Here is a 21,300-nt window from a genome sequence, read left to right on the forward strand (position 1 = left end):
ACCTGTAGAACGAAGTAGTTAAACGAGAACAATGTCCAAAATGTTTCCATTTTTAATTTTATGATTTTAGCAATTGGTAAAGATATTGATAGTCAAATAAAACAATTAAAAGCACTCTGGACAAACACAATGTATGCCTTTTTAGAAAATTAAATTAATCCCATTTTTGACGATGGAAAAATCAATGCCTATTGGGCTGTAGCAATTTCTAGTGGGTAAAGAAGGGGGGGAAGGGTTTAAAAAAATGTAAAAATTAATTTAAAGTACATAATGCTACATAATGCATAAAATGAACATTATAATGATCATTTCTTCTTGGTTCAACAAGAACAATCCCAGGATTCTAAAGAATAAAATAGATTAATGACATGACTACACTACTAGTACAGTGGGGCCTTGACTTCCGAGTGTCCCGACTAACGAGTTTTTTTGAGATACGAGCCGTCTCTCGGCCGATTTTTTGCTTTGAGTTGCAAGCTCAAAAAAATTTGGGTTACGAGCCAGCTTCAGATACCCCACCGCTAGTTGGCGCAGCGAACGTCACAGTGATTTGACATACGAGTAATTTGAGTTATAAGCTCTGTCACGGAACGAATTAAACTCGTAAGTCAAGGCCCCACTGTATGTTGTACAAGTCTGGATTGCTTTTTTGCTCTAGTACTTAAAAACAACAACAATAGCAATAAATAGTTGTTACTGCTGCAGTTGTAACTGCTAATTACAGCAATGCTATTTGGAATAAAAATTGAATACTTGTTTCAAATTATTTGAGATTGTAACTACTTTTAAAGGTCCAAGGAGCTCAATATACTGGAAAAGAAACTGATCCTTGAAAAAGAAATTTCAGTTTAGATAAGATTTTAAAGAGCAGTTTTAATTTGAAAATATAATCAAATGTGATAAATCGGGCTGGCTGATTACTGTGTTTTGACCTTGTGAAGTTTTCGGTCTCCTCTCTCCGCTGGGTCCTCTATTTCTGAGCAAGGGTAAAATCCAGGGAACGGTGTGAGAGGATTAATCTTTGGCCTACAGGAACCTGAGAAAGCACCCATCAAGCTACTGATGCTCCGTAGGGAAGAAATGACTTGAGGGGGAAGGGTTGGATCAATCAGAAGATCTGACACCATATTACGAGCCTCATTTAGCACAGAAAGATCAACTCCACTTCCACCTCCAGAATTCTAGAAAAGAAAAGTAAAATTATATATTTGTTACACAGAAAATTCAACATTTAAGATAAACTTCCTCTATTTTAAAGTCAAGGTGTATTCTAATAATATCTAAATAACTTAATTCTATTAAATATTAATATTCATTAATTTGGACAGGATATAAATTATATAACAAATGGTATAATTATCACTTTAAAATTTTTGATGTTGATGTAGCAGATAATGTGAATTTTAATTTTTTCTATATTTTTCATTAGCTTAGCTATATTTAATAGTATTCATTACTGACTATAACTAGCATAAAACTAAATTTGTAATAATTTCAAAATCTACAATTAGAGGATTGCATTAATTTATTGATGATTTCTTTTCCTTTATGTCAAAATTTCTTTTAAACATATATAGCATTTCTTTCATTTACCTTTGTCACTCTAGCACAGTGACAAAGCTTTGTTGCAAAGATGAGTTTGAAATCTAGACTTTAACCCTAACTGTGTGACTTTGAGCAAGTCATTTAACATCTGAACTTTTTAGTTTCTTCACTATAAATGGGATAATAGCATCTACTTTATTAAGGGCTAATGTGAAAATTAAATCTGTTAATACATGCAAAGCACATAAAGCAATGTGTGGTACATATATTTAAAGTGTAACAAGTAACAGTATTACTATCAATATTATGGAAAATAATGAGATAAGAGTACAGAAAAATGGTATTACAGTTCAAAGTAAACGGTGATAACATTGAATTAAATGGTTAACAAAAAATTCATGGAATTAGAAAAGCATCAGGCTGGGTCCTAAAAAATGGGTAGAAAATATATTCTAAAATTAAAAATAAAAATTTCATTAATGTATACATGTTTTCTACTTTTGAAATTCTATATAAATTTTATTCAACTAAATAAACCAGTGATGGCGAACCTTTTGAGCTCAGTGTGTCAGCATTTTGAAAAACCCTAACTTAACTCTGGTGCTGTGTCATATATAGAAATTTTTTGATATTTGCAACCATAGTAAAACAAAGATTTATATTTTTGATATTTATTTTATATATTTAAATGCCATTTAACAAAGAAAAATCAACCAAAAAAAATGAGTTCGCGTGTCACCTCTGACAAGCGTGTCATAGGTTCGCCATCACTGAATTATACCCTAGTGGTCTACTCTATAGAAATAAGGGGTAAGTTTATAGTGATGAATGTCTACACTAAAAAAGAAATATCCCTGCCAGAACCGGTTTGGCTCAGTGGATAGAGCGTCGGCCTGCGGACTGAAGGGTCCCAGGTTCAATTCCGGTCAAGGGCATGTACCTGGGTTGCGGGCACATCCCCAGTGGGAGATGTGCAGGAGGCAGCTGCAACACATTTTTTATTTTTTAAATATGTTTCATTGATTTTAGAGAGAGGAAAGGAGAGGGAGAGATAGAAACATCAGTGATGAGAGAGAATCATTACTCGGCTGCCTTCTGCACGTCCCCTTCTGGGGATTGAGCTGCAACCCAAGCATGTGCCCTGACCAAGAACTGAACCATGACTTCCTGGTTCAGAGGTTGACTCTCAACCAGTGAGCCACATCAGCTGGGCCTCAACACATTTTACTTTTAAAATATATTTTTATCGATTTCAGAGAGAAAGGGAGAGGAAGGGAGAGGGAGAGAGAGCTAGAAACATCAATGATGCGAGAGAGTCATTGTTTGGCTGCTTCCTGCACGCCCCCTACTGGGGACTGAGCTCGTGACCCCAGCATGTGCCCTTGACTGGAATTGAACCCGGGACCCTTCAGTCCATGGGCCGACGCTCTACCCACTTAGCCAAACTGGCTATGGCTCAACACATTTTAGAACTAAAAAAAATGAAAATGAGACCAGTAATTAGCTAAGTAATGTCTTTGCTCTATGGAGGTTTTTTAATTTTTTTCTTGTGAAGCATTATTTTGTGTTAGTTTTTATTTTAAAAATTCCCCATTATTGGGGCACAGTCCAGCTATTTCTCGTCAATTAAGAGTACTTCTGCCCTGACTGGTTTTGCTCAGTGGATAGAGCATCAGCCTGTGGACTGAAGGGTCCCAGGTTCGATTCCAGTCGAGGGCATGTACCTTGGTTGCGGGCATATCCCCCGTGGGGGGGCGTGTAGGAGGTAGCTGATCGATGTTTCCAGCTCTCTATCCCTCTCCCTTCCTCTCTGTAAAAAATCAGTATAATATATTAAAAAAAGAAAAAAGAAAAAAAGAAACCCAAAAGTGACCAGCCTCATAAAAAAAAAAAAAAAAAAAAAGAGACTTTGCTCTATGGAGGTTTTTTAATTTTTTTCTTGTGAAGCATTATTTTGTGTTAGTTTTTATTTTAAAAATTCCCCATTATTGGGGCACAGTCCAGCTATTTCTCATCAATTAAGAGTACTTCTGCCCTGACTGGTTTTGCTCAGTGGATAGAGCATCAGCCTGTGGACTGAAGGGTCCCAGGTTCGATTCCAGTCGAGGGCATGTACCTTGGTTGCGGGCATATCCCCCATGGGGGGGTGTGTAGGAGGTAGCTGATCGATGTTTCCAGCTCTCTATCCCTCTCCCTTCCTCTCTGTAAAGAATCAATATAATATATTAAAAAAAGAAAAAAAGAAACCCAAAAGTGACCGGCCTCATAAAAAAAAAAAGAGTATTTCTGACAAATGGCTTGCTATAATTTAAATTGATAAGCCAAAGTTAATGAACATGTTAAAATTTGATTATTTCTATAAACCTTCCCTCACATGTTGGTCAAATGTAAAATAATAAAAGCATAATATTGGTATTGCTAATTAGACTGGACATCCTTCCGGATGAAGCTGGGGCTGTGAGGGAAGCCCAGGTCCCAGGTGCCTGCTGGTAGCCAGAGGGAAGCCTGGGTCCCGGGTGCCAGAAGGGAGCTGGTGCCAGCAGACGGGGGAAGGAAGGCCCTACTCTGGCATGAATTTCGTGCATCGGGCCTCCAGTATTATATAAAATATTATATATACTTCATGAGTTATATATAATAGCATCTACTTTCCTTACACTCAAATGAGAAATTTGCTATTTGAGCTGGTGTTCTCCTATAAGTAACGTGGCATTTCTTTCTGGCTGCTTTCAAAATATTTCCTCTGTCTTTAGTTTTTAAAGGTTTAATTATGATTTGTCGTGGAGACTTTTTTTGCAGTGATCCCATTTGGTATTTGCTCAGCTTCCTGAATTTGTAGAATTATGTCTTCTGCAAAATGTGGGAAGTTTTCAGTCATTATTTCTTCAAATATTCTTTTAAACTCACTCTCTTTCTCCCCTCCTTTCTAAACACTGATGATATGAATGTTGGATCTTTTGTTGTGTCATTCAGGTCCCTAAGGCTCTGTTCATTTTATTTCCATCTATTTTCTCTATGAGGTTTAAATTGGGTAAATTCTATTGCTCTGTCCTCGAGCTTGCAGATTCTGTCCTCGGTCGTCACCACGCTAATGCTGAGCCCATTCAGCAAGTTTTTAATTTCCATTTGTTTCTTTTTTATAACTTTCATTTCTTTGCTGAGATTTTTCTATTCTGTTTAAAATGAATTCGTAACTGCTTGTTAGAAGCAATTTTCTGATGATGGCTGCTTTAAATTTCCTTGTCAGATAATTCCAAATCTGTTCATCTTGGTGGTAAGTACTAATATAGTTTTTTTCTCATTCAAGCTGTGATTTTTCTGGTTTTTGGTATGACAGGTGTTTTTTATTTTATCATCAATATTTTGGCTAATAATGCTTCACAATAATAGGACCTAGAAGACTGGGTCCTATTTAAATCTTTTATATTAGGAGGTAGACTTGTTTAGATTTCACACAAAGGTCCTGGTCTACTTTTTTAGGCTGTGGTTCTGATGACTATTTTTTAAAAAAAAAATGTTTGTATTGATGTTTAGACAGAGAGGAAGGGAAAGGGAGAAAAACACTGATGAGAGAGAACCTTTGATCAGCTGCCTCCTGCACAATCAAGCCTGAAATCTGGGCTTGTGCCCTGACCGGGAATCAAACCATCAAACTTCTGGTGCCTGGGACAATGTTCAACCCACTGAGCCACACTGGCCAGGATCTAATGTCAATTTAATTTTTAGGACATTCACAGTGTTATTTCAGTCTTTTTTTTTCCTGGTGTCACTAGGGTTCCCACTGGTGCCTGCTGGTACCTCCTCTGTGGGGGAGAGGGAACTTCCTTAGGTTGGGCTATCTAGTACTTTCAGGTGGAGGAAAGGAGACTCCAGGCCACAGGGACAAAGAACACTTTCTGGGCTGGGCACTAGTGGCAGTATCCCCTATGCCAGGCCCCCTGGCCACCCCATGTCTCTTACTTGGGAAGGAGATCTCATGCCCAGTAGAGAATGAGAGTACAGTCATATGTCTCATAACAACATTTTGATCAATGACACACTGCATATACCACAATGGTATACCATGTAGCCTAGTGTACAGTAGGCTGCACATACAGGTTTGTGAAAGTATACTCTGTGATGTTCACACTTATTGCCAGTGGCGTTCCTGATCAAGTCCCTCTTGCCAGTGCCACCAGATTCACTTGGTATTATTTGCAGGACTCTCATTCAGTCCTAGGGAAGAAATGAGCTTCGTTGGGATACCTTCTGTTGCTAGGTTGAGAGGGAGGGCCTAAGTCACCTTTTGGTTTTGGGTGGGGGTTGTAGGAAACCCTGTCACTATGTTATTCCTCCATTACTGGGGTCCTTAACGAGGCCAGCTTACTCTTCCCATTTTTTCCCAGAGTTCTTTGGTTTCCTCATGCATTATTTCCAGAGTTTATAGCTGTACTTAACAGAGAGAAGCAGAGAGAATTAAATCTGATGATACATGCAGAGCACATAAGACAGAGTATAATACATATAGGAAAAGTGCACTAAATATTACTACTCTTATTAATGTTATGGGAAATGATGAGATAAAGATACAAATAAAATAGTATTAGAGTTCAAAGGAAATATAGATAACTTTAATATGAAGGGTTAACAGAAACTTTACGGAAGAGGTAGCATTTGGTAGGATTTTATTTATAAAAGATTGGGGAAATAATGTTTTACAGTGAAATTAAACAAAAAATGTATTTTGGGGAGCTCATTTTTCAAGAAGGAGAATAAATAAAGGTATAAAAGTGGTAAAAAAAAATGTGGTAAAATAGCAAGGTGCAGAAAACAAAATTATTAAAGTACGGGCCATATTTAAAATAAAAATAAAAAAAGAGCAGTGGAAAATAAGGTTGGAGAGGCATGTTGGGACCAAATTTTTGAGTACACTGGCTTCCAGGCTAAGGAATATGAGCAATAGAGATTCATGGGTTTTTGAGCAGGTTGAAGAGAAAGAAGCAAAGAGAGGGAAAAGGAAGTGATGGAGGGCACTGAAATTTTAGAGTATAAGGCTGCAATTTGTTCCGATCTGACAGAGGTGTGGGAAAAGAGCATTCCAGGCAGAGAGACTAGCAAGTGTGAAAACGTAGAGGCAGAAGCCTGCCCAGCTTGTTTGCGAAAACAAGGAGGCCAGTGTAGCTGGAGCTGTAAACGAAGGAGAAAGTGCAGGAAGATGAGGTCAGAGAAGTAAAAGCGAGTAAAGGAACCATATTGTGTAAGGTCACAGTATTATGTGCAATGATATGCATTGATCTCACAGATAAAGTTCTGAAAGAAGCAAACCAGAAAGTACATGTGGTTGATTCCATTTATGTAAAATTCAAAGACAGGAAAACATTAGGTTTCATAAAAGCAAATTAAATCTAATATAAGTTTTATAGAACAGAATATACAAACACATTTCAATACAATGGAAAAAGACTTGTAAATATATGCATCAAAAGTGGATCCATGGTTGGCCTGTGTGCTGGTGTCTTTCTCACATCGATGTTTCTCCTCCTCCTCCCTCTCTCCCTTCTACTCTAAGAACCAATGGAAAAAAATATCCTCAGGTGAGGATTAACAAAAACAAAAATTGTTAACATAACATAGTTATTACCTGATGTTTATGAATGATTTTTCTTTTTTTCCTATACTTCTATTTTCTGTTCTTCTGATATAAACACATATTACTTAAGTGATCAAAAATATTTACAGAGTACATATTAAATGAGTCTATATATATATATGTGTGTGTATATATATATATATACATACACATATACGCACGCACACACATGCACACACGCACATATATATAATTCCCAAATTAGCAAAACTAACTGCTTGAAATCAGGAAAGAGATGATCTTTGGGGATATAAGTAATACCTAGAATGGTGCATAAGTGAAGCTTCTGGGGTGCTGGCCAAGTGTTCTTCCTTGATGAGTACTAGTGGAAATTCATCAAGCTGTTCACTTTTCTGTATATATAATTTAATAAAAATTTGCCAAAGAGCAAAATGATATTGCTTCCCTGATAAAATATTTTGCCAATTGTCTTGCTTTTTCTCATATATGGCCTTTAATCTATTTTTTTCCTGTGTGGATCAGTTGTTCACAATCAGAAAAGAAATCTCTTCCTTAATATAAAATTATTAGTTTATCCTGAGTCCAGACTATTATAGCAACATTTAAGTATAACTATTATATATGCTTGGTTTCTTACCATTTCATTTCCCCCTTACAATTAAAATGTTGTAATCTATCTAAATGAAAGTTCTGGCTATTTTAGTTTAAGTAAAGAAAATCTATGTCATAGCAGTCTTGTGACTGTAACTTAAAATGTCAAAAGTTTCATTATAGATATCAGTGATAATCAGATATTTACCTGATAATGAGGTTTATACCATTGCTTCAAGTCCCAATCCCAAAGAATCATCTGGAAAAAAAAAATTCACTTAGTTACAAACCAGAAATAAACAAATATATGTAAGACAAAATGGAGCATCTCAATTACAGATACTTCAAATAGTTTGATGTTTGAGAGAACTATTGGGAAGGTCAGAATAAAAATTATCTCTAGACAGAATATTTTATTAATTATGTACTCTGTGACTGAGAAACCAAAAGAAAAGTCAGAATAGTCACAAAAATAAGCTCCCAAAAGGGAACATATACATAAAAAATCACATCCAGTCACTAAAGGAGTAAGGAAAAATGTAAATCTTCATAGTCCAAATGATGGTGGTGCTATTTTCTTACCAATAAGGCACTTATGTCAAAAGAAGTTTTAAAAGCTTATCCTTGTGGTTAGATTAAGTATAAAGGAATGGAGCATGAAAAACAACACATAACTCTTTTGACATGCAGATAATTAGTGGTTTTCCTGTTTGTTTCTTTATACAATGGTAACTTCTTAGTTCCAGACTAGTTTTTTCCTGCGCCTCTTTTTCTAGCAGGTTTACTGGCTGCTTCCCATCCAATAGTCACTATTCTCAAGGAGATAAAATTGGCTTTAATTTATTAGTAAGCTATAACTTACATATCATTAATCTTAAGTTTACTTAGTTAATAGGTCTCTTTTTGCCTGAGAAATAGATTATAATTGCAATTTTCTATATAGCTTTGAACCCTAATCTTGAATATAAGCCTAGCTCATGAGTGATTTAATCACAAAATTTCCATATACTGAACTGTTTGTGTTGTTTCCTGTCCTTTATTGCAAAAGATCTTAGTGTTATCTACTCTATCATTAGTCCAATATTTTATTAGGAATTGGCAGACTTCTCTGTGAAGGACAGACAGTAAATATTTAAGGCTTTGCAAGCCCCGTAATGTCTCTGTGGCATATTCTTTTGTTTGTTTTACAACCTCTTAAGATGCAAAAAACATTCTTAGCTTTAGGGCCATACAAAACAGGCTGCTAGAAGGATTTGTCAGCAGTCTCTAGCTTGCTGAGCTCTTTCATATAATACTAAAGGCCCGGTGCATGAATTTGTGCATGGGTGGGGTCCCTCGGCCTGGCCAGCAATCAGGGCTGATCGGGCATCTCACCCAGTCCCTATTAGCCGATGGGGGCTGGCTGGCCAGGAAGGGACTGCAGGAGGGCTCCAGGGCCTGCCCGGCCCTCTCTCCCAGTCCCGATAGGCCAGACCCCAGCAGCAAGCCAACCCAGTGGTTGGCAAACTGCGGCTCTTGAGCCACATGCGGCTCTTTGGCCCCTTGAGTGTGGCTCTTCCACAAAATACCACATGCGGGCGCGCACGTACAGTGCAATTGAAACTTCGTGGCCCATGTGCAGAAATCGGTATTTTGTGGAAGAGCCACACTCAAGGGGCCAAAGAGCCGCATGTGGCTCGAGGGCCGCAGTTTGCTGACCACTGAGCTAACCTACCGGTTGGAGTGTCTACCCCCTGGTGGTCAGTGCACATCATAGCGACTGGTTGAGCAGTCAACCAAATGGTCGATTGATCAGTTAGACAATTAGCATATTACATTTTTATTATATAGGGTACCCACCCTTAATCACCCAAATTTGCCAGTTGTCATTACCATCTCCTTGTCAATACTCTCGAAGAAAAGTCATCTCTTGCCAGTGCAGAGAAACCTATTATCTCCTAAAGAAATCCATATGTACTATAACCACTTACAAAATTCATGGACTAGTACCTGTAAAATGACTGTGGTCTAGTACTCATTAAATTTATGCAGTATTTTATATGGCCGTAACTGTTATTCTGATAAAGTTATTTCAGGTTTTAATTTAACCAGCAAACATTCTAGATTCTAGAAGGCATAAAGTATGGAAATAAAATTTTTGAAGGAATTAGAGGAAAGTAATTTGTCCTAAACTAAGGATGGTTACTTCTGAATGAGTAAGAAGAGACAAACTTAAGAGGGATTAGAAAAGTTGTAGGAGGTTTGTGAAAACCTAAGAGGAAATTTTGTGTGGTTTAACTGAGTAAGACTGAAAGAAATCTAATCAAATAAGCGGATTTAAAACATCAAAAGTTAAACTAGTGCAAAATTAGAGGCCGACTTTTCTCTTTAAAATGACTTGGTTTGTTACTGTGAAAAGAAGTTCTATCCTCTGTATTATCAAGGGGAACTGTATATCTAACTCGGTCCCCTAATGCAGTCCCCTGGGATGCATCTTACCGAACTGGGCCATGTTTGGCTATGAACCAATGAAGAAAAAGAAAATGCTTTTTCTTTGTAATATGACATGGCCACAGTCTGCTCTAGAGTCAGGAGAACACTGGCCAGAGGCTGGGTCTTTGAACTACAGTACCATCTTGCAACTTGAGTCATTGAGGAAAAATGGATGAAATCCCCTATGTACAAAGTGTTTATTCTTTTGTATCAGAATAAGCACATGCAAATGAAATGTAAAATTATGAAACACCAGGGTGGGAAACCAGGCAAGTCTGACGAGAATTCCAGGAGAAGGGTGACTTATTATTACTCTAGCTTAAGGTTTCAGCCGCTGTGGCCTTTGCACTGCCCTTTGGCAGTGACGCAGCTGGAGAAAGAGCTCTGCCAGGCTGAGCAATGGTCTCCCCTCTCACATCCAGAAGGGTACCCACATTGGTCAGGGGGCCACTCTAGACAGGGCAATTCCCATTAAAGCAGGTGCCAATTGGAGGAAAGGTGATTTATTATTACTCTAGCTTAAGGTTTCAGCCGCTGTGGCCTTTGCACTGCCCTTTGGCAGTGACGCAGCTGGAGAAAGAGCTCTGCCAGGCTGAGCAATGGTCTCCCCTCTCACATCCAGAAGGGTACCCACATTGGTCAGGGGGCCACTCTAGACAGGGCAATTCCCATTAAAGCAGGTGCCAATTGGAGGAATTAATGCTGAAATTAATATGCCTGCCTATAGGGACCATCCTAGAAATATGGAAAATCTCTTTTTCCCCCCATTGCTGACACTTATAACCTGACTTGGGCAGATATTCAACATCTATTGAACACCCTACTTACTGCCAAAGAACGGTGGGTTATCTTAGAAAAGGCAGGGGGGAAAAGCTAATCACCTGCACAATGAGACACTGCAAAACCCTGTGTGAGCGGAAGCCACAGCTGCTGTGTCCCTGCTACCGGACCACACCAGAATATAAACGATGCGAATCAGCGCAAGCTTGGGCACGACAGGAACTGCATTCCGCTGGGTTAAGGAAGGGAGTGCCCAAACAAATAAGTTTTAATCAGGTCCAGCAGCCAAAGCAGTGTTCAGACAAAGACCCAGCCAAATTCCTAGAATGTATCTTTGAGGCTTGTCACCAAAATACTAATGTAGGCCCAGAGGCCCCTGAAAACTTAAAGGTTGTGAACATGACTATTTTGGGTCAGAGTGCCCCTGATGTCCAAAGAAAGCTTCAAAAGCTTAAGAGGCCTTTTGAATGCCTCTGTCACTGTTGGTGGAGATTGCTTTTCAGTTGTTCAATAACAGAGACTAGATCTGGGGAAAAGAGTGAGGTGAAGCAACAGGCTGACTTGCTGGCTGCTGCTCTGACCACCAGAGGGCCTAAGAAAACAATGAACAAGGTAAAGGCCAGGGGGAACAAGGGACCTGCTCCAAAAGTAGGCCCCAAACAGTGTGCTTACTGCAAGCCAGAGGGTCATTGGGGGTGGGGTGGTGGGTGGAATGGGGGAAATGACCAAGTTTAAGCAGAGAACAGGACAAAGAGGTAGGAGGAGCATTATAGGTAACCCAATTATCCCTGAGTGACGGACCCGGGCCTCTGGTCAACACCACCCACATGGAACAGTGGGGAAAGAAATTAATGGACTTTTTAAAAAAGAAGAAGAAGAAATTAATGGACTTAAAAAAATATTTTTAAAATTAATTTTAGGAAGGGAGAGGGAGAGAAATAGAAACATCAATGAAGAGAGAGAGTCATTTTTAAGCTGCTTCCTATACACCCCTTACTGGGGATCGAGCCCACCTGGGAAATTGAACTGTGACCTCCAGGTTCATAGGTTGATACTCAACCACTGAGCCACACAGGCTGGGCTTAATTTACTTTCTGATTGACACTAGAGCCACAGTTGGTATTAAATACTAGGTTGACTAAACTCTCCTCTGAAACAAGGCTGGTGACTAGAATGCCAGAGTCAGTAAGGAAGCCATTAGATTGCCAAATGGGAAAAACAAACCTTAACCATAGCTTCTTGTATTGCTGAAATGCTCAGTGCCACTTTTAGGATGGGACTTACTGACTAAACTAAATGCCAAAATAACCTCTGCCCCCGGCGGATTGATATTAAAGTGCCTCTGGAAGAAGCTTGTGTTTTACAGGCAGCATTGCTGGCTTTGGCCAAAGAAAGAACTTCTGGCTGAGCTCTCCAAAGAAATCTTCCAAGAAATAAGTCTGGAAGGATGGGCAAAGGGCAGGCCTGCAGAGGCAAAGACGGCTACCCCAATCCAAATGTGATTTTGTGCAGGAGCAAATGTCTTCCTATCTAAAACAGGACCTTCTAAAAGAACCAGCTAGGAGGGGAATCCAACCATTAGTAACAGCATTCCTAGAATATTCCTAGAATATCAGCTCATTCAGCCTTGTCATTCACCATATAATACTTCCATTTTACCAGTATAGAAATCAGGTACTGGGGAATACAGATCTGTTCAGAACTTGAGGGCCCTCAACCAAAGAGTGGAAGACATCTACCTGGTGGTCCCTAACCCTTACACCTTGGTGACAACTTTGGGAAATTTTGGTGGTTTGCTCTCCTGGACTTAAATCCCTTTCCTTTGTATACCCTTGAACTCTGAATCTCAGGAGCTATTTACATTTGGAAGACTGTTGAACTGTTATTCTCCAAGAGTTCAAACCCTCCCCCACTGTTTAGAGAGGCTTTTGCCAGAGATCTAAGAGAATTTCAACTGGACAATGGAGCAATACTTCCTAAGATTGCTGTTACTCACTGTCCAGGCCATCAGAAAACAGATAGCCTTTGACTAAAGCTAGCACCCATTTATGATAAAAACTCTCAGCAAAGTGGGAATAGAGGGAACATACTCAATGGGGAAAAATGAAAAGAGTTTCCGGTAACATGAGGAACAAGACAGCAGTGTCCACTTTCACCACTCTTATTTAATCAGAAATCAGTTGCATTTTTATACACGGATAATGAACTATCAGAAAGGGAAACTAAGAAAACAATGACATTTACAATTGCATAAAAAATACATAAAAATAACTTTAACCAAGAAGGTAAAAGATCTGTATTCAGAAAATTATAGGACACTGAAGAAAGAAACTGAAGAAAATACAAATAAATGGAAGCATACACTATGCTCATTGATAGGAAAAATTAACATTAAAATGTCCACACTACTCAAAGCAATCTCTGGGTTCAACACAATTCCTATAAAAATACCAATGAGCCCTGGATGGTTTTGCTCAGTGGATAGAGCGTGAGCCTGCAGACTGAAGGGTCCCAGGTTTTGATTCCAGTTAAGGGTACATGCCTGGGTTGTGAGCTCAATCCTCAGTAGGAGGCGTGCAGGAGACAGCCAATCAATGATTCTCTCTCATCATTGATGTTTCTATTGCTCGCTCCCTCTCCCTTCCTCTCTGAAATGAATAAAAAATTTTAAATAAAAATACCAATAATATTCTTCATAGAGCTAGAACAAATAATCCAAAAATTATATGGAACCACAAAGACTGCTAAGAGCCATAGCAATCTTGAGAAAGAAGAACAAAGTTGGAAGTATCATGCTACCTACATCAAACTATGCTACAAGGCCTGTTATCAAAACAGCATGGTACTGCCATAAAAACAGATCAGTACAACAGAATAGATCTCAAAAGTAAATGCATGCCTATATGGTCAATTAATATATGAAAAAGGAGCCAAGAACATACAATGGGGTAAAGATAGTCTATTCAATAAATGGTGTTGGGAAAATTGGACAGATATGTGCAAAAAAAAAAAAAAAAAAGAACCACACAAAAAAACTAGAGCACCTTTTTACACCACAAGAATAACCTCAAATGAATTGATCAGCTTATACCTAAATAGGCGGGGTCTTATCAGATTTTACTAATGACTCATTCCTCTGTTAAACCAGAAGGAATCAAGCCCTGAATCCACCACTCCCATTAGGAATCACCAATCAATATGATTACCTCTGTGACATCCTGACTGTACAATACCCTTCAGAAAACAAACATCTGCAAACACAGGCTGAACCTCACCAAAATGAAGACCACCCAGGTAACTGTTTGTTTTCTAATCTCTAACTTCTGTTTCAATTTCTATCTGTTATGGGCATTGTCTTCTTCCCATGGGTTGCCACTTCTACAGAAGTCCATAACCAGTCCGACTGCTGGGTCTGTGGGTTGCTGCCTATGTCAAGTGCAGAAGGAATGCTTTGGATTATACAATCCTTCAACATCGCGGACTGGGAAAGATGGATGGAACAAGCTACTAAAGATAAGCTGGGACCTCTATCCTACCCCACATCCAGGGGAACACCAATTTAATTGTACTAAGATGAACGCATGCATTTTTGACTTAGAAATGCACTAATGCCTCTATTGTCCCCCGTCACATATGTCTGAGGTGGCCTATGATTTGCACATTGCCTCTTTCATCACGGCCCCTTTCTGCATTGAATGAACCAACCAGTCTAATTTTGCTCTGCGTCGGATATAATGGGGCATCACTGAATGTTTGTCAGTATGTACATAGGTTCATACATTCCTGTCTAGGTAACAAATAGACAGGAAGAGACAATAAGTCCTTCTTACCTGAGGTCTTTCCTACACCCAAAGAAGGAATTTAGATTTGCGGCACTAATCTTGGGCCTTACCTCCCCTACTGCTGGACTGGGCAATGTACTTGGGGGTTCCCATCTTTGTCAGGATGGATCTGTAAGATCCTTCCTGAGAAAAGAACACACAGAATTTTCCAGCACTGAGGTCTAAATGTCCAAGAATCATGACCTGGTGAGAATGGCCGGTCTTCATTTTCATGTCCTGATATGCAGACATCTCAGCAAAAGCTAGAAATACAGGCCTTAACAAAGGTCACAGCCTCAGCTCTTAATAACTCCAGACAAAGCATTCTTCTTTGGAATCAAGAAATGGCCCAAATAAGAAAGGTGGTTTTACAGAACTGAATAGAATTAGACCTACCAACTGCAGCTCAAGGAGGAATATGCTCTCTTTTTAGATAGAAATGTTGCACTTACATCCCAGCTTATGACTCTGATGTTTCCAATTTATTAACTCCATGAACACTGCCATAGATCAGGTTGACAACCTTTACTATGCAGATGCATTCACCCACTGGTTCACTTCTCTGCCTGGCCCTTGGAGAATGTCTACATTAGTGATACTGAGCTACTACTGGTAATCTGTCTTTATAATTGCTGCCTAAAAGATAGCCAAGAATAGTAATCTAATGGTAATTCAAACTAGGGATCTTAGACCTGAGACTCCAGTATACTTTCAACTGATTTTGAGACAAATCCATTCTTCTTTCTCTAATCAATGTCCCTAATCAGCAGGTAACAGCCAGATCATTGCCTGTTTTCCCTTAAGGTTTGAGGAATGCACAAAAAAGGGTGAGTGAAACCAAGGGCCCCATTTACTATATATTGATTTCAGAGAGGAAGGGAGAGGGAGAGAGAGAGAGAGAGAGAGAGAGAGAGAGAGAGAGAGAGAGAGAAACATCAATGAGAGAGAATCATCAATCACCTGCCTCCAGCATGCCACTCTGGGGATCAAGCCCCCAACCTGGGCATGTACCCTGATTGGGAATTGAACCATGACCTCATGGGTCATAGGTCACAACTACTGAGCCACACCAGCCAGGTCCAAGGGCCCTATTTAACGTATGACTTTGATTTAATATGTGACCCCAGCTCTCTATTCCCTTTCTTCACAGGATGCCCTGTAAGTCTAAACTCTTCCCCTTCACTAATCTTTAACCCTTGAGGCAGCAAGAAACAATGACCATGCCTTGACTAAGGTTCACAAGGTAAGATCTCTATTAAGCAAAAGAAAACATGGGCCCTACAGTGGAATGACCCCTGACCACACCCTCATGGAACCAGACTGAAAGACCTGAAACCATTTATTGCCCTTACTTCACTCTTGACCAATCAGCAACACTCACAACCCAAACCCCATTACTTATGATGACTCTTGACTTTTGCTCTATAAATCCTGTCTGTAAACCATTGGGCAGTTGGGTTTTCTGGAACACAATCTCACCCATTCTCCAGATTGGTGCCAATTTTAATAATTCTTTTCTCCACTGCAAACACCTGCTTGTACATTTCTTTTGGTCTGTGCATATGGGCAGATCAACTCTTGTTCAGTAACAATTTTTCCTATCATTGAGACATCTATAAATCTGATTTTTTTTCTTAATTTCACTAATGAAAGTAGTGAACAGACAGGAGTGAAGACAGAACCATATGATGGGTCACTGAAATTTATCTAATTTAAATTCTGAATCTACAAACTTGCCCACCTATCTTATCATCCAATCTATTCTTCCACAATGGTACCATCTAACAGTGACAAATGCCTATACAGTACCTCATTTCCCCAATTCACTAGTATAAGTAGAAGTTGATTTTTTTTTGCTAATTAAAGTTTATTTCCATTAAAATAGTTTAACATTGAGTCTCCTTTGCCCCTTAAATATTATGTTTTCAAATATTTGCATTTTATTGCTAAAAGCCATATTTATATTCATGCCATGCTTTCTTAACATAAGTATATCACTCCCAAGAAGATGAAAATTGGTTCCTGGAGGGCAAAAAATAATTTAAAAAACATTAAAATGGTTGTGACCCTCCAAAAGCCATAGTACATAATAAACCAATACACTTAATATATGGTATTAAAATATAGAGTGGGAGTAAGATTAGGAAAAATGTCTTAAAAGGGCTCCTTAGCGGGTTGAGAATGAAAACAAGGTTGAGAAACAATGCTATAAAGTAGTCCTGCTTCTTTCGTATAAGAGCATATTAGCTTACAATTTGAGAATGTTCCCTAATGCACTGAGACCATTCTGGGGCTGCTCAAAAGTTCCTGCTAATATGAGAGATAATGTACACGCTATTTTAATTGTGCTCTTAGAGGTTTCTGAAAACCTTACAATATACAATTTTCCCCCTCTATGCTTACTTTTTAGACCTCTACTGTAGAATTTTGTATTGCAGACCATATTCCTTAATAAATTCACTCCTCCTTAGCTGTTCATCCCATTATGGTCTTCTCTCACTTGTGGCTAGGGAGGAGATGGAGGTGTAAGAGGGCACAGAGGGGATAAATGGTGATGGAAGAAAATAAAATAAAAAGCAGCAGGTCTTTATCTGAAATCCCCTACATTATCAGGAACTGAAAACATACAATGACAGCCACAAACTGTTGGTAGACTGCCTTCTGTGTAATTTGAAAAGCTAGAATATTAGTGATTTTGAGAAAACCAAAATTTTCTGCATAAGTTAGATGTATGATCCAGGAATTTTGCAACTAAATATGTATTAACAGTTATTCAAAGTGTTGAATGAAAATTGGTTGAAAATTAATAAGATAAATACAGAAATTAACAGTAAATGTTTCGAAATTTTTATAGCAACTTGGCATTATTATGACACTTTTAGTGTATTTTACAAAAGCATCACTCCACAATAGAGGGGAAAACCCCAAAGTTTGATCTTTGACATCAAGAGACAAGAACATGAATGCATATAGCTGCACTGTTTGGGGTAGCAAGAAAACTAGATACAGCCCAACCAGCGTGGCTCAGCGGTTGAGCGTAGACCTATGAATCAGGAGATCACGGTTCAATTCCCAGTCAGGGCAACATGCCCGGGTTGTGGGCTTGATCCCCAGTGTGAAATGCAGGAGGCAGCTGATTGATGATTCTCTCTCATCATTGATTTCTCTATCTCTCTCTCCCTCTCCCTTCCTCTCTGAAAGTATAGTACATACTACATCAATTCTCAGCGGTTGAGCGTAGACCTATGAATCAGGAAATCACGGTTCAATTCCCAGTCGGGGCAACATGCCCGGGTTGTGGGCTTGATCCCCAGTGTGAAATGCAGGAGGCAGCTGATTGATGATTCTCTCTCATCATTGATTTCTCTATCTCTCTCTCCCTCTCCCTTCCTCTCTGAAAGTATAGTACATACTACATCAATAAAAGTATAGTATATAGTACATAATAAAGAAAAGAAAAAAAAAGAAAACGAGATACAACCCAAATGTCCAAAAACAAAATTGAACGTTTTGGTATATTCCCAATGGAATACAACAAGGAAAATGAATTCAAAGTATAGAAACAAAATTATACATTTAAATATACTTTTTAGGAATGTAAGTATCTGGGAAACTAAGGAAATTCAGGATAGTGAACATCTCTAAGGGAGAAAAGGAAATGATCTGAGAGTGGCATACAGGGAACTTCAAAGTTAATGATGGGTAGATGGTGTTTGCTATCCTTAGTCTCTATACATTGTAAGTATTCAGCTTCAATACAAAATTAAGAATTTATGAAGGTAGACAAGAAGAGATAGTGACTAGAGGAAATTTTTGAGAAATTGTGCTGCAAAAGCAAAAATAAAATGAAAAACTAGTTGGAAAAGAATGTGGGGTGATACTTTTTTGTTATTAATATGATAGGTTCTAGAACTTGTTTGTACTTAAAAATGATCCAGGATAATAAGAAAACTAATGATACAGGCGATCCAAAGGAGCAAACTCCTTAGTGAAAATATAACCTAATGTCTCATAATAATATTAGCACTTAGGTAAAAGTTTAAACTAAGAAACAGTAATAAGAAATTGATTTTGTTTACTTATATTTCAAATGTGTGAAATTCTAATTTTCACAGAAATATCTTTTTTTTTAAATTCTCAGCATGCAATGCATTCTTATATGAAACTGATATTTTTGTTCCTAAAATGGGACAAAAACTATAGAGGTGCCCTTCAAATTCTGTTCTCATAGCAAAAGCATATGAAAACAATAAACTATTGCTGAGAGACTGGTAAAACTAGCCAGACAGGTGATAAAGATTATGCTGAAAGAGAGAACAGATCAAAAGAGAACAGATCAAGTCATTTCCAAAATGTATTTACCACATGAACCTTGGGACAGCACCGATTAAATGCATAAATGTAAAAGAGTACTGTCACATTTGTGCACAGCAGATATGTCACTTTACTGCTGGATAGATGCACTCATGTGCTGAGTCCGAATCAGCTCTTGGTATATGTGCAATACACATGAAGAACAATGGTAGTCGACTTTTCACATGTTTATCACAGAAAACCCTACCACAAAAGTGATTCCCTCCCCCCCCCACTTAATGATTACTTTTGTGAATTATGGTAGACTAGAAAACATGTGTTGGAGTCAGTTCTGAGAGAATCCGTTACCTGTAAGGAAGAGCCATGCTAAACAATGAGTGTCTCCTAAATGCAAATCTACATGCCACTTTATCCACAGAAAACAAGCTGGTGGTTACAACACATCTTTTTAGTGAGCTAAGACAAAATGGAGCAAATATAAACATTAAAATGCAAATATATGTTCTGTATATTGCACTGTGTATCCACCATCCAAAGTTAAATCATCATATATTTTCCCCCCTTTTACTCTTTACTATGATATTATTAACCAACTAGTGGCCCGGTACACAGACTCATGCACATTGAAAGGAAATTAATTAGAAGAAATATTTTAATATTGCTATTCACCCTTTCTCTATAATAGAAGTGTCAACCAAATTCACGATCGACAATGACAGAAACACAGCGTGCATTGGCGATAATGAGAGCTTTATATGTATTGCGCATGCATGAGTCAACTTAGCCTTTTATAGATACAGAACAAACTTGCTTAATTAGACCTGCTTTCTGATGTAGCTAAACTTTTTCCAGCCCAGTGAAGCAGCTCCCCAACTTCTCTTTCAGGTAACTGTCAGCAACATAGAAGTAAATATCAACACGAAACACATTATTATTGTAGATTACGCAGGGAGAACAAAGGGTAAAATATTTAACGGCAGCAGTATTTAACTATATTCTGTGCAGTGAGAAAACCTGAAGTCATTTTCTTCTTTTTAGTCAGGTCAAGTTTCTAAACTTTCTAAATCTCCATTTTCCAGCTAATGAAAAGAAAATAAGACTCTACCAGGTCTCCTATCTACCTACTCCAGGACTTCTGTGAGGATCAAATGAGATGTGGCACGGGAAAATGCTTCACAGACATTTGGTTAAAGTGTAAAATGGTTGCACCTGGCTATAAAGCAAGTCATGTTCCTGGACTGAAGAAACTCTAAGGAGGCTAGTCGCTAGGGAGAGGAAGCCAGGCATTGCTTCGGGACGCCATTACCTAGCGCCCACAGCAACCGTTTCCAGGCTGGACTGAGCTGTGGGCCGCATTTTGCACCACTGGGTCTCGGCAGCATTGGCTGCGATTTGTCGCTCCAGGGTGGTGGTCAGGCCTGTGTCCCACTTGGGGGAAGCCAAGTGTTGCTTTCTCTGCACCAGGTCCGTAGTGCCATTTATTGTTAAATGGCCTGTTGCTAGGGAGAGGAAGCCGGGCGTTGCATTGCTATGTGACATCATTACCTGGGGCCACAGCCACCGTTTCCAGACTGGGCTGGCTGTGGGCTGCATTTTGCGCCATGGGGTCCTGGTAGCATTGGCTGCAATTTGGTGGGCTGCTGCTCTGGGTTAGTGGCAGGGCCTGTGTCTCACTTGGGGGAAGCCGAGTATTGCTTTGTCAGTGCCAGGTCTGCAGTGCCATTTCTTTGTAAATGGCCAGTGTGTGTCATGGCAGCTTCTGTATTAAGCGTCTGACCCTGGTGGTCAGTGTGCATCATAGCGACCAGTCGGAGGGACACTTAGCATATTAGCCTTTTATATCTAATCTAATAAAAGACAACATGCAAATTGACCGCACCTTCGCTACGCCTTAAGCTACGCCCACCAGCCAATCAGAGCAACTATATGCAAATTAACCCAACCAAGATGGCGGCTGGCAGCCACGGAGCTGGAGCGAGCAGGAGGCTTGGTTGCTCCAGTGATGGAGGAAGCCAAGCTTCCCGCCTGCCCTGGTGGCTCTGAGCTCCACTGAAGGCAACAAAGTTTCAATTATAGAAGGTAAATAAATCCCAGAATAAAAAAGAAAAAGAAAAAAAAGGAGAGGCTGGGAGCTTCTGTCGCCGGGGGGCTTGGCCAGCCTGAAAACAGCCCTCAGCCCCTCACCCA

General features: G+C 39.1%; 1 protein-coding gene across 1 annotated transcript in view; it reads right to left on the reverse strand.

The window, feature by feature from the left end:
- The window catches only part of PDE3B (phosphodiesterase 3B, cGMP-inhibited), a 155,750-nt gene that overhangs the window by 53,382 nt on the left and 81,068 nt on the right, over positions 1–21,300 (reverse strand). Inside the window, exons 2-3 of the mRNA XM_005885892.2 lie at positions 7,935–7,985; positions 933–1,181 (exon numbers count right to left, since the gene is read on the reverse strand). Of these exons, the coding sequence (XP_005885954.2) occupies positions 933–1,181; positions 7,935–7,985 (300 nt within the window). The remainder of the gene's footprint in view (positions 1–932; positions 1,182–7,934; positions 7,986–21,300) is intronic.

This window comes from Myotis brandtii, unplaced genomic scaffold, assembly GCF_000412655.1.
Source record: "Myotis brandtii unplaced genomic scaffold, ASM41265v1 scaffold934, whole genome shotgun sequence".
NCBI lineage: Eukaryota > Metazoa > Chordata > Mammalia > Chiroptera > Vespertilionidae > Myotis > Myotis brandtii.